This window comes from Apium graveolens, unplaced genomic scaffold (assembly GCF_009905375.1).
Source record: "Apium graveolens cultivar Ventura unplaced genomic scaffold, ASM990537v1 ctg3383, whole genome shotgun sequence".
NCBI lineage: Eukaryota > Viridiplantae > Streptophyta > Magnoliopsida > Apiales > Apiaceae > Apium > Apium graveolens.
In genome coordinates, this window is record NW_027418079.1 from 33,122 (window position 1) to 47,867 (window position 14,746).

A 14,746-nucleotide genomic window follows, 5' to 3' on the forward strand; every position below is an offset into this window, starting at 1 on the left:
TCTTTATTGAAAACACCCCTAAATACAAGAGGATATACATTGAATGTAGATAACAATTTTGCAGAATCGGTATAGAACCGACAAGAAAGTCTGCTTAAATCACCAAGACGCGTAGACAGACTCATTACTTAAATCTTTTGTTCCTCTTTCACTCACACATACCACCACTACTTTGTTTTATTCTCATCGTTTCTAGCGAGTTCAAATCCCTCATCTCCAATCAAATTTCAATTTTTCTTGATTTTTGAAGAAAAAATGACAAAGAAATCAAACATTTCTGAAAAAGATTGAATCAGCGATTTTCTTGATGCACTACTACTTATAATCCTTTCATTGCTTCCAACTGAACAAGCAGTGCATACTAGTATTTTATCCAAAAGTTTGCGGCCACTCTGCATTTCACTCCCAAATCTTGTTTTTTACCATCGAAATCATAGGGATTCTGCAATAAATTTCGCTACTTTGTTGATCGATTTTAATGCACAGACCGAATGATTTGAAAATCAAGAAATTTGGTTTATATTGTGTTGGAGATTACTATTTGGAACGTGTTGGTGACTGGATACTGAATGTACTTGAATTTGATGTAAAAGAGATAGACCTTTGGTTCAGGTTCAGAGAAATGTTCGTATTGATGGATGAAGTATTCTTGTGCACCTGCCTTGAAAAGCTTGAACTAAGTGGTAAAATATTAGTTGATATTCCTGAGAATGTTAAGTTTTCGAGCCTTCGGTTTCTTAAATTCGATGAAATTACGTTTTCGAGCTATGAGTCAGTCGGTGAGCTTTGGGTCAACTGTCCGGTGCTTGAAGTATTATATATTTCGGGTTGTAAATGGCTTAGCAGATGTTGTCTGAGTATTAGTGGATTTGCATTAAGAAGTTTTCATTGGGTTCTTATTCGCGAATTGATGAAAAATCTACTCTTGAAATTTCAATTGAGACACTAGGATTGGAAACTCTCATACTTGATTCTTTCTCATCCTATGATATCTTAATCAAGAAGAATTTTTCGTTCCTAACAATGGCTCATATTGATATCGAACAGATTGTAGAAGAAATTGCACCCAGCAGTGTGTTTGATGATTGCACGTTTGGCCTGCTAAAAAAGATTACTCACGTCAAATCTTTAAGTTCAGAAGGTGAAACTATCGAGGTAAGAGTTTTGCCTAAATTTTAACATATATATATATAAACTAATAATTTTCATCTTTGCTGTGAATTTATATGACTTTCATGTTTTATCTTTTCTTTTTATGAAGGCCCTCAATCGCTCATATGATTCTGATTTTAACACAGTTCATAATGGCTTTCCACTATTCCATAACTTGATGGAGTTGAGTATTAGTGTTGATGAAGCATATTGTGGACAGTAAAGTTTGTTCACAATGTGCTTCATCAACACTAAGACTCAACTCGGTCAAGTTATGGAATGGAGGAAAGCCCTTATGAATTGTGCTAAAATCAGAATCATATTTGCGATTGAGGGCCTTCATAAAAAGAGAAGACAAAACATGATAGTTATACAAATTCATGGCAGATACGAAAATTATTAGTTCTTATATATATATATATGTTAAGATTTAGGCAAAACACTTACCTCGACAGTTTTACCTCCTAATTTTAAATATTTGACATGAGTAATCTTTTTAAGCAGCCCCAACACGGAATCACCAAACACACTACTCGGTGCAACTCCTTCTACTATCTGATCGATATTGAGACGAGTGCTTGTTAGGAACGGCAAATTCTTCTTGATTAAGATATCATCGGATGCGAAAGACTTAGGTGAGAGAGTTTCTAATCCTGGTGTATCAATTAAAATCTCAATAGAAAATTCTTCATCAATTGGCGAATAAGAAACCATTTTAAACTTCTTTAATTCAGATCCACTAATACTCAGACAACATCCGCTATGCCATTTGCAACCCAAAATAAATAATTCTTCAAGCACCGGACACTTGATCAAAAGCTCACCAACTGACTCATAGCTCGAACACGTAATTTTATCGAATTTAAGAACCCGAAGGCTCGAAAACTTAACATCCTCAGGAATATGATCAACTACTATTTTACGACTTAGTTGAAGCTTTTCAAGACCGGTACACAAGAACACTTCATCCATCAATACGAACATTTCTCTGAACCTGAACCAAAGGTCTATCTCTTTTACATAAAATTCAAGCACATTGAGTATCCGGTCATCAACACGGTCCAAATAGGTATCTCTGCCATAATGTAAACCAAATTTCTCGATTTCAAATCATTCGGCCGATGCATTAAAAATGATAAACAAAGTTGGCAAAATTTATTGGGGATTCGTTACGATTTCGATGGTAAAAACAAGATTTGGGAGTGACATGCAGAGTGGTCGCCACCTTTTGAATAAAATACTAGTACGCATTGTTTGTTCAGTTGGAAGCAATGACAGAATTATGAGGAGTAGTGAATCAGGCAAAGCGCTAATTCGATCTTTTTCAGAAACCTTTGATTTCTTTGCCATTTTTTTCATAAATCAAGAAAAATAAATTTGATTTGAGATGAGGGATTTGAACTTACTAGAAACGATGAACAAAACAAATGATGGTATGTCTCGATGAAAGAGGACCCAAAGATTTAAGTAGTGAGTCTGTTCGGCGTCTTGGTGATTTATGCAGACTTTCTTATCGATTATTTACCATTTCTGCAAAAAATTGTCTACATTCAATGTATATTCCCTTGTATTTATTTTATATTGACTATTTACCTCACAAAAAAGAAAAGGGTGTCTAGTAATAATAATTAATACATATTCTTGAAACAAATCTTTATTTTATTATCTTAGACCTGATCATATTTTCCTTTTTGGGTTCGTGATTAAATATTATTCTTGTGTAATACTTTTTATTTTTTTTACAATTGATGATCAATTTTAGGATTGAGGCATTACAAATTTATTTTTGATTATATCTTAAAATACATGATTGATGTAATTGGAAAAGGTCCAAAATATTATTATTAATAATAATGGCTTTAATGTACTTTTTACTATTAACAAAAATCAGCTCTGAAAATAGCATTTTCCTTTTTATATTATGTTAGAAATGTAAATTATCTATGCTTTAATCAAAGAATGGGAATTGGATCAGTGCCTTTCTTTCTCATTGGGCCATTCTTTTTTATCGAGCCAATCAAACTTTTAACAAATACTTTTTAGCGGTAAAAAATACAAGTGTGTTTTAAGCATTAATGTGTATTAAAGATACATTTTTAAAAATAATTTAAAAACCAAATTTAATTTCCTAAATTAATAAAAATATAAATTAGAAGTATCTTTCGCACAATGAAATAAGAAATGTGCTTCTTTATTTGATATAAAGGGCATTATTCAGAATTGTGGTATTTTATGTTTTTTTTTGAATTGTTATAAAAAATTGCCAATACCCATATGTTCACTAATTATAATTTAGTTTTTTTTTTAATTTAATTTACTATATTGGACCTAATTATATTGCCTGTTTGAATCTTATTTTTTTGTTTTCGTTAATAAAAAAATATTCATATTAATGGGATTGATTAGCTGCACAATAGGTCCTCAATTTAACGAACTCCGAAATTGGTGCTGGGATAAAACACAATCAGTATTTCAGAATTTATCCATAACCGTCCGAAATTTTGCGTCTACGTTTATATCTTTAAACAATAATGAGCTTATTTCCACCTTAGATTGTATAGGACATGAATGATGGAAGAAAACCTCACTTCCTGGGCAAAAAATGTTAAGGGCCAAAATTTTTAAAGTACATGTAATATTATTATTTTTTTGACAAAAAAAGCAATTTTATTACTCAACTTATATGAGCCAGCAATACATTCTTAAATTTAACAGGAAGATTACTGCTATTAATAATTCGGTCTGAGAATGAACACGACTCCTTTGTAAAGACATTTGAACATTATGCAGTGGTAACAATAAAAATATAGGATGAGAGAATGTGCCAAACTGTATATCACTCAATAATGTAATAAACACATTGAGTCCATAAACCTGCATACCAGGTCCTTTTAGTCTCTCATAGTACTACTAACAAACTAGAAATGAAAAGACTATAATATCATATATCAGAACAATTGTAGATACTTGGACACTACTACCAGTAAGACAAAGACATGGTCCTAACATTATACTAAGACAGATACATCAACAGTAATACACACTTCTATGATGCATATTACATTACCCCTTTATTGAAACTAAACAGGATTAACTAATAATAACTTCAATATTCCCCCTCAAGCGGAGTGGAGGTTAAAGCCGAGAATCCAATCTTGAGGAGAAGGAAATTATGTCACTTCACTGGGAGAGGCTTTGTGAGAACGTCTGCAAGTTGAAGATGAGATGGAATATGAGTTGTTGCAATCACGCCTTCACTGATTTTGTCTCTAATAAAATGGTAGTCGATTTCAATATGTTTGGTTCGTTCACGGAGGACCGGGTTCGCTTCAATGGACAATGCCACTTGATTATCACTTTTAATGATTGTTGGATATAAGTATAATAATCCCATATCCTTCAATAAGCTGCTGAGCTAAGTCACTTCACAACAGGTCAATTCCATGGCTCTATACTCTACCTCCGTTGTTGAGCGAGCAACTATACACTACTTTTTGGTCTTCCACGAGATAGGAGAAGTTCCCACCAACACACAATAGCCAAAAGTTAATTTTCTGGTGTTGGGATAGCTAGCCCAGTCACTATCACAATATGCAGTGAGCTGGGCAGTTAATGAAGAAGCCAGGAGGATCCCTTGTTCCGGGTTATTGAGCAAGTACCTCAAAATTCGTTTTGCTGCTTGCATGTGCACCGTTGTGGGCTTCTACATATATTATGCCAGGTTATATACCGGGAAAGAGAGATCAGGTCGTGTCAGTGTCAAGTCAATTGTTTTCCCAAGGAGCTTTTGATACCCTTGTGGGTTTGATAGTAGCTCTCCTTTATCTGCTATAATGGTCATATGAGAATCCATTGGGAGCTTTAATGGGCTCTAGTTGGTCATGCCAAACTCCTTGAGTAAGTTTATCACATACTTTCTTTGAGAGATAAAGAACCCATCTTTACTTTTTTCTAACTCCAAGCCTAAAAATTAGCTCACAGGCCCCATGTCTTTAATTTGAAATGATTCGAGAAAACTTTCTTCAGGTCACTGATTGAATTCATGCAATTTCCTGATATCAACAAATCATCCACATAGATTAACACCAAAGTAATGGATTTCTTGGACACCTTTGAGTACAAACTGTAATCAGCTTATGAATGTTTGAACCCAATAGACTGCAATATCATAGACAACTTATAATTCCACCTCCTTGAGGCCTGATGCAATCCATAGAGAGCCTTTATTAACCTGCATACAAGTTGAGTTTCTTGACTCATCTCAGACATCCCAGCTTCACTGATTCTGCTTCCATAACCTTGATATCCATACGACGTGGTCATGTATACAGTCTCCTTTAATTCCCTATTTAGAAAAGCATTAGATACATCCAGTTAATGGCCAAACCAGTCCTTCATCGCAACCACATTCAAAACAGCACGCACAATTGTCATTTTTGCTACCGGCGTGAAAGTTTCAACATAATTAACTCCATATTTATGCTTGTAGCCCAGTATCACCAAGAGAGCCTTATACTTGTCTATTGACCCATCTTCCTTGAACTTGATTTTAAAAATCCATTTGTTGCCTATTGCCTTTTTGTTGGGAGGTAAGACTATTACTTCCCATGTGTTGTTCTTCTCCAATGCGTCCAGTTCTTCATTCATGGCTTTAATCTAATGTGTTCGTTTGACAGCTTGCTGAAAATGTACTGGATCACTTTGATGGATTATAGCTGCTAAGAAGCATTTGAAATCAGGGCTGACTTGTTGCGAGGTGATTGCAGTTGCACTCAAGGCTCTGTGCTTTTGGGTTATCACAAAATCACTCATCCAGGCAGGCTGTTTATGTAACCTTATGGATTTTCTCAGTTCTTGATGCTCTGCCTCTCGACCGCCTTCATCTTCTTCATCACTCTCTTCACTTTGATTTTCTTGAGTTCCCCCTTCTTCGTGATTTATAGAATTTTATGGAAGCTCCTCTAAGGTTCGATTCCCAGCCACCCCCAACATTTTCATATTTTAATATGGACACTAAAGGAAATTAATGACCCAAAGATGGGCACCAGTGTTCTACTTTTAGACCCATTACTGGGCTTTCGAGTGAGGGGGAATGTGGTGTCAGAGCTTAGGCTGTCGGGAGAACTAAGGTTTGATTCCCAGCAACCCCCAACATTCTCATAATTTAATGTGGACACTAAAGGTAATTAATGCCCCAAAGATGGGCACCGGTGTTCCACTCTTCGACCCATAAATGGGCTTTCGAGTGAGGGGGAGTGTTAAATATATGATCCTATCAGGGCCTTCCCTTAAAACCTCAAGTTTGCCAAGAAATGGGCAGCCATGTTAGCAGACCGTCGAATAAACACAAAGAAACTTTGTTTAACTCTAGCAATAGAACTCTTCAGCCTTTTACTATTAAACCAAAAGGTGAAGACATTATGATTTTACTCCGAATGGCCTTGACAGTCACCAGACTGTCTGACTCCAGCTCAACAGACCCCCAAAATTTAGATTTGATCCAACTTAGCACCTCCTTAAATTCCTAAAGCTTCAGCTAACTTAGGTTGAACAACATCATTCATATATACTGATCTAGCTTACACCAGCTCACCCTTCGAGTCCCTTCACTACGAGACCAATTCCACTTGCTGATTATTTTCTAAATGTTGAAGCGTCGACCGTAACCTTGATTATGGCAGTCTGTGGCTTAACCCAAGAAGCAGCTCCATCCTCTATCTTTTTAAACTGACTAGAGCCTTTGTTGAACGACCTTAGGCAAAGTACATGTAATATTATTAGTACACTTTTGTTCGTACTTTTATAAAATCTATCTATCTATTATTATTATATAAAAGACGGAACATTAAAAGTTTTGGTATGGTACCTGTGTTTTGGTACACATTGAATTTACCTAATTACCCTTATCTATTATATTCTAATTCTAATATATAATAAAAATAATAGACTTAATATATGTCTACATATAAATCTGAGAAACTACATGATATTGTATATTCTAAGTTATAAAATATACAAGTAAATTTTGTATAGAATATAAAGACTTCATATAACGACTCGTACATTTATATATTCATTAAATGTGTAATTATTAAATAACTAAATAATTCAATAAATAAATTATCGGTGTGGGTTCTGTCAGCCGGATATTACTTTGTGATGAGTTATAAGTGATTATTAGTGTTTGAGGTGTACTTGAGTAATTATTTGTGAATGGGGTTGTTTTATTATTATATTTAAAGGTGATTTTATTTAAGATTCATTTTCATAAATACTTGGAGTATCTCTAAAATAATTTTTATGGCTTCATAATTTTATTTATAATTTTTAGGGATTTATAAAATTTAGAAATCAGTATTTTATTGATTATTTACCTTTAAATGACTTTCTGATTATATTTAATTATAAAATCAGTATTTAATTCCAGAATTCTTCAAAAATTACAAAATTCATATTTACTTAGTTTGGAATATTCCAAGAATTTTAAAATTATTTTGGTAATTTTTGGGATTAAATTGACCCGCACATCATTTCGGTTAATTGTCAAATGCGGGTCCGATTTGTTTTTCAAAAATGATTTAAAAATTCTGGAAATTTCATTTTTACTAACCCCTAATTATTCCGAGATTTTAAAAATTATTTTTGAGAATTTTCAAGTTGTATTACCCGTTAAATGCTCTTTAAATTCTGGAATTTCGATACACGGGTTCAGAGCTATCGCGATAAGATAATAAAATTAAAAGGGGGCAGGTGCTTAATCGGGTTTAACCCGTTTTTTTCTCCCCTTTTTCCCAATTCATCTCTCCTTCTTCATCCCTCGGTTTCTACTAGCTCGGCTTCTCCTTGTTTTCTGTTTTCTCTCAAATACTTTCGTTTCCTCCCTGACATCCCCTGATTTTTCCGGTTTCCTTCTCCGGTTCTGTCTTTTCGGTAAGTTCTGGTCGGTATTCGATTTTTCGATTGTGAGCTCTGATATGTTCATGCTTGCTCCATATATATACGTATATATATACTGATATGTGTGTGTATATATGTGTGGGTGGGCGTGTATATGTGTATCCTGTGTTGGGGTCGCCTGTATTTCTTCTGTGGCCATAATTATTTTGCTGTTTTGCCGCCTTTCGCCGGCTGTGGTCAGCTATTTTGTTCTTTTTGTTACTGCTGCGTTCGTGTTGATTGAATGATTCGATTTTATTTAGATTATTTTTTTATATACTCGAATGAAATTTTAATGATTTTCGAATATTTATTTTAATAATTCGAGATTTAATTGGTGAAATCTGCGTTGGAAACCCGACTATTACCGGGTACCCGCGAATTTTACCGCCGTCGGCAATGAGCCTCGGCGAGCCGATGGTGGACTGTGATGGCATGGTTCTGAGTCCTACTGTAAATAAATAATAATAAATACTTTCAAAGCGAAATTAAGGTATTATTATTATAGTCATACCAGTGTTGGGATTGTGAATTGCGCTGATTGTGGATTGTTATTGTCGTGAATTTGGTGGTGGTAATTGACTTGGCTTGACGTCGAAATGTTCGACGAGATAGTCCGATAAATAAAGGAAGTGATGCCCTATTTTCGGAAAATGAAACTTCGGAAATAAAGAAGCGTATCCAATAATTATCAAGACGTCGAGCGAATATATATATAAATATATGAACATATGTTTTATACGAAACCTGATTGTATGTTGTGGTGAAATGTTTTGCCAAAACCAATAACCCTAATTTTGTACAATGACGAGTATACGTATTTTCTGAAAATGAAGACCGAACCGATTTTCGGGAACGTGAACCCTAACTTATAATGTGTGTATTACAATAATATGTGTGTTACGAGTTTAGTTTTGCTAACGTACAGGTAGACTGTTAGCGAGGATATGTCAAGTATAATCGAATGTCTAAATTAGGGTATTTGGACTCTGTAGGTTCTAGTCGGAAGGCCCAGGAGTTGGCGTTGGTCTAAAGATAGCCTAGTGGACATTTGACGAGCTCAGTAACGTTCCAATCGAAGGACCTGAGTGTTGAAGTTGAATCCAGGGTGATCTAGTGGTTAGATGATAAAAGCCTGAGCGTTAGAGTCGGCTCAAGGTCAATCGATAATATTTGTAAAGCTCTGCAAGGCAAGTACCCCTGACCATATCTTTATGGATCATTAATATATAAATAGTTGTTGATTTAAATTTATGTACTAGAACATAATGGTTTAAGTTATGTATCCCCCGTGTTCAAATTGTTTTGTTAACTTTTGTTTTGGGGGAAAGTAACTTCTAAAAGTACCTATCTCTAAATTTTGAATAAAATGAAAATGTTTTGGAAAGTGTGTTGTGATAGAATTGTTTTGATAAGACATAGGTAAGTGATTTGGAAAACTGGATAAAAATTGATCAGATAATTGGATGAGTGTGCGCAAGGGCCTGTAACGGCCAGGAAGATAGTGTAAGAGGCAAAGTAGTTGCGCACCCTATTATAACCACCAGCTCAGCGTGATAGAGACCTAGCTAGTCTCTGAGTTCCGGAACAAATTTCATAGGATAGCCAAGATAGAGTTGTCCTATAGAGATAGCCTGATTAGCTGTCTCACCATGGATCACCCAATACTTTTATATCTGAATGTGATTTTGAGGTTCCCGTAGCGGAACAAGTGAATTTGAGGTTCCCGTAACGGAACAACTGATTTTATGGTCCCCGTAACGGGACAAATAGTTTTATGGTTCCTGTAATGGAACAGAAGATTTGAAAATGAAAGTAGCATGCTAAAATTAAATTCTGGTATTTACACAGCATAATTAATGAGATGTTTTATAGAGCATGCTAGCTATTGATATCTAGTTTTCATCAATTTTATCAATTTTCTGGTTATCACTTGTTTTACTTATTTTCTATAAACGAGTTATGATTTATGTTCCTATAAATATTTAGCATAAACTGTTTTTGATCATTATTCATATAGTGGTGATGTTGAGCATTTGAATGCTGACCCTTGCAAAATGTTTTATATGAATTACAGATACCTAGGAGATTTTTCCATGGTAGTCAGGGCAGAGTTCCAGTTCCTTCCGTGTCAGGCTCCTCTCAGGTAGTTGTGTCAGACCAGAAATGGTTTGTTGAGTTGCTGTGGTAAGATGGTATTGTCAAGGTGGTTGTAATGAATTAGTTTCGTGGTAAATTATAACTAAAGTCATACTTAAACCTGGAAAAGATCTTGATAAGAGGGGTCATGATTATGTTTTATCAGTAAAATGAATTATATTATATTGGTTGTTGTGTTGTGGATAACGTCAACTCCTGACCCCAGGGTTGAGGCTGTGACTGTTGGTATCAGAGCTACAGGTTTGAGTCCCTGATTTAGGTTAGGAATAGAGTCAAAGGAGTGCAGGAAGGTTTATATAGATGTGAGTCAGCAACTCAATCAGAGGAGCAAGTCTATGAGTTCAGTCAAGGGTTTCGGAGGTGTAACCCTGATGTCTATTGAGGATTGGATGGAACTGCCCTAGTTTCTAGTAAGTCTCGCTTATATGTAGGTATCACTGGAAATGTCTGGTAGAGGTTTCTAGTTTTCTTTCTCGATAAAGCGAGTCTGATCGTGAAATTTCAGATGGAATGGTAATACTCAGTGGCTGCCATGATAGCTGAGTCTCATAGTGAATATGGATCAGTACTGTGGTTTATACCTTGAACCCTTATATTTCTTTCCTCTGAGGTCCAATCGGTTAATTGGGGCAAACAATACATATAATTTGACTATTTGTCTGTGTGGCAAAGGGTCTGGTGGGATGCCACTGAATTATGTGTTGTAAACTATATGGTACTAAGACTGGCCATCTTACGTACTTGTATGGTTGCTCCCAGTCATATCCACATCTTCTTCACTTTTCTTTCAGAATGGATTACCTGGATTTTGAAATTTTATTTGGCATTCTACGATAATGAATTTTTTCGGTAACCTCCATAGTTAGACCATCCTAGTTATAGAAAGTAAATGAAGAGTTGACCGTCAGGAGGAGTAAAAGTTCTATATCCGGTTGCTATTTTAGAATCATGGCAGCAGAAAGGATTTGGGATCCATTGGAGAAGGTTGTCGTCTTAGAAAAGTTAATTCAGTGGTGGGCGAGTCAATGGCAAATGATAGGGAACCGCCTTTAGAAGAATGGTTGGTTGAAATTAGGACTAGTATGTCCAGCAGGATTCAGAGTTCCTTAAGTCTGACCTGGTTTGCGAGGTTGCTTTTTGGTAGTTGTGGCTGATATAGCCAACCCAGTTTTGTTATGTTGGTTAGTATACTTGTTGGTGGTTGGTTGATGGTGATGGATTAATATGGTTGTTGGTTGATTGTTGGTGTTGGCTTGAGTCTGACTGTAGTCAATAATAGAGAGAAAATGTTGCCCAAGTTTTTAGGGAATACCCTACTTTTAAATATAAAACATATACTTTTGTGTGTTATTGATGTTTCTGTTGTTACTCCAGTTGATCAATTAAAAGAGAGAGTTGGTTAATCTTACCAACTAATGGTCAGTTAGATTGAAGTTAGTTCCAATTAGATTAAGTTAAATTCTTATGTGATTTTCAGATCCGAAAACAAAGAATGTTCAATGTTTCAAATGTGGTCATAAGGGTCATTATGCGTCAGAATATAATCCAGAAAATCTAGGAGTTACTTGTTACAATTGTGGGAAGGTTGGGCATATTGCAAGGAGTTGTGGAATGGTTACTCAAGGTACTACATCCCAGGGGCCAACATCCAGCACAGCTAGAGGCATAACTTCCAGAGTGACCAAGAGATCGGTAGGACTCGAACGTAGTTGCAGGTGCATTTTCTCTCAACTCCATACCTAATAAAGTTTTATTTGATTCACAAGCGTCTGAGCCTTTTATACCAAGAAATGTTTGAGTAAAACGAATTTGATATTGGAAGACTTGGTGGAGCCTTTAACCATAAAAGTGGTCAATCAAGATGGACTTTCAGTGAGTCACTTCTGTCTTAATTGTCAGTTAGAATCCATGAGTATTCTTTTCAGCTAATCTGTCACCCTTTGAGCTAGAAGAGCTCGATGTGATTTAATAACGGATTGGTTGTCATGTCATAAGGCAAAAATTGATTTTCAGGAGAAGCGAATGGTAAAGTGTATAGAAGCCAGTAGTAAGGTAAGTTTCTAGGGGCAGAAGCAAGACAAGAGGTTCTTCCAAGCATGCGAGAAAAGGAGTAATAAGCTAAGGATATAAGGTAGATCCACCATATGTAGAGATACGAAGAAGAAAGTATTTAAGCTGGAAAAAAATTCGAGTAATGAATGAATGCCCTGGAGTTTCTCTAGCGGCCAGTGGAAATAAAGTAATTAAAGAAGTTATCGGAAGGGAGGCGATCATATCAGATATACCCCATGGGGCGCACCAGTGATGCCATGAGAAAAGAGGAATGAAATTATGAGATTATGTCCTTTTTATCGAGAGATCAACAAAATGACGAATAAGAATAAGTAACCCCTACCTAAAACTGATTACTTTTGTGACCTAATTTAAGGAGCGTGTTATTCCTCTAGGGTTGACTTAAGATACAACCTGAGGACGTATCGAGGACTGCGGTTAGAATGAAATATGGGCATTACAATTTGTGGTAATGCCATTTGGACTAACAATTGTATCAGTCAGGGACATGGTGTATAAGGAGTGCTTGGATAAGTATGATTGTATTTATTGATAACATCCTCAGCTATTCAAAGACCAAGGATGTCCATGTGGAACGCCCAAGGATTTCCCTACGAAGATTAGAAGGGAAGTAACTATATGTTAAGTTTTCAAGTATGAATTTTGGCTGAGAGTAACAAATGATTCCGATTATTCTATTAACGACCATTTAAGCAAAGTCGATGTAGTAATAGATGCCTTGTGCAGAAGGAAAGTATTGAATGTGATTAAAATCGCTGATGAGTTAACAAAAGAATTGGAAAAAAAGTGGAATGTGAAGTTCAAATATCTGAAGGTGAGAAGAAGTGAAGATACGAGATTACTTTTGAGCCTTAACTGATGGAAAGGAGTAGGAGGTGTTCAAATGTTTGGAAACTAAGTTAAAAATGAGCACCGCCTATCATCTGTAGACGAAGGGTCAAAGTGAAAAGACGATTCAGACAATATAAGATATGTTGAGAGTATATATTTTGGATCTAAAAGGAAACTGAGGTAATCACTTACCATTGATTGAGTTTTTCTATGTTAATAGTTATCATGCTAGTAAGGGAATGCTACCTTGCGAAGCCCTGTGTGGACATAATTGTGGGTTCCCCTCTATTGAAAGAAAGTGGGAGTAGAAATGTTGTTAGGTCCTGAGTCAATTCAGCGCACCAAGGACGTAGTGGTGTTAATTAAGTTGAAGCAGCTCGGGATGGACAAAGAAGAAAGACGGATTTGCATTGAAAGAGTATGGATATAGAAGTACGATCGTTGGTATTGATAAAAGTTTCATCTTGGAAGATATTGGTTGGGTTTGATTAGAAGTGGCGAGTTTTGTAATTATATGGGACCATTTGAGGCATCGAGGAAGATAGATGAAGTTGCTCATGAGTTAGTATTATCATCGTAGTTGCAGCAAATTTATAGTGTGTTCCACGTGTCAATGTTAAAGCAATATGTTTTTGATTTGAAACAAGTCATTCATTAGGAGCCAATGAGCTCTGATCCAAATTTGTTCTGCGTGGAATGATTGACCCAAATCCTAGATCGTTATGAGCGAGTCCTTAGGAATGAGTTTATTTCTATAGTGAGTATGCTTTGAATAAATCCTCGAGTAGAAGAGTCTACTTGGGAGTTAAAGTCAGATATGCTTGACAAATATCCTCACTTGTTTAGATAAATCAGATTCTGAGGACAGAATCTTTTAAAGGGGGAAGAATATAACGACTCATACATTTTCGTATTAATTAAATGTGTAATTATTAAATAACTAAATAATTCAATAAATAAATTATCGGTGTGGGTTCTGTCAGCCGGATATTACTTTGTGATGAGTTATAAGTGATTTTTGGTGTTCGAGGTGTATTTGAGTAATTATTTGTGAACGGGGTTATTTTATTCTTATATTTAAAGGTGATTTTATTTAAGATTCATTTTCATAAATTCTTGGAGTATCTCTAACATCATTTGTATAGCTTCATAATTTTATTTATAATTTTTAGGGATTTATAAAATTTAGAAATCAATATTTATTGATTATTTATCTTTAAATGACTTTCTGATTATATTTAATTTTAAAGTCAGTATTTAATTCCAGAATTCTTTAAAAATTACGAAATTCATGTTTTATATAGTTTGGAATATTTCGAGAATTTTAAAATTATTTTGGTAATTTTTGGGTTTAAATTGACCCGCGCATCGTTTCGGTTAATTATCAAATGCTGGTCCAACTTGTGTTTCAAAAATGATTTAAAAATTCTGGAAATTTCATTTTACTAACCCTTAATTATTCCGAGATTTTAAAAATTATTTTCGAGAATTTTCGAGTTGTTTTACCCGTTAAATGCTCGTTAAATTCTGGAATTTCGATACACGAGTTTAGAGCTATCGCGACAAGATAATAAAATTAAAACGGGGCAGGTGC

General features: G+C 35.2%; 1 protein-coding gene across 1 annotated transcript; it reads left to right on the forward strand.

Moving 5' to 3' along the window:
• The first annotated feature begins 478 nt into the window (after positions 1-478).
• LOC141701124 (FBD-associated F-box protein At2g26860-like) lies at positions 479-1,375 on the forward strand. Its single transcript, XM_074504764.1, has 3 exons — positions 479-811; positions 1,048-1,155; positions 1,262-1,375. The coding sequence occupies exons 1-3, from the start codon at positions 479-481 to the stop codon at positions 1,373-1,375; spliced, it is 555 nt and encodes a 184-aa protein (XP_074360865.1).
• The last annotated feature ends 13,371 nt before the right edge of the window (positions 1,376-14,746 follow it).

Excerpts from the sequence above, each read along its gene's own strand:
- LOC141701124 (XM_074504764.1), top strand. The coding sequence starts at position 479 with ATGCACAGACCGAATGATTTGAAAATCAAGAAATTTGGTTTATATTGT. Across the intron at positions 812-1,047 it reads TCAACTGTCCGGTGCTTGAA|ATTGTAGAAGAAATTGCACC; the intron begins GTATTATATATT and ends GATATCGAACAG. Across the intron at positions 1,156-1,261 it reads CAGAAGGTGAAACTATCGAG|GCCCTCAATCGCTCATATGA; the intron begins GTAAGAGTTTTG and ends CTTTTTATGAAG.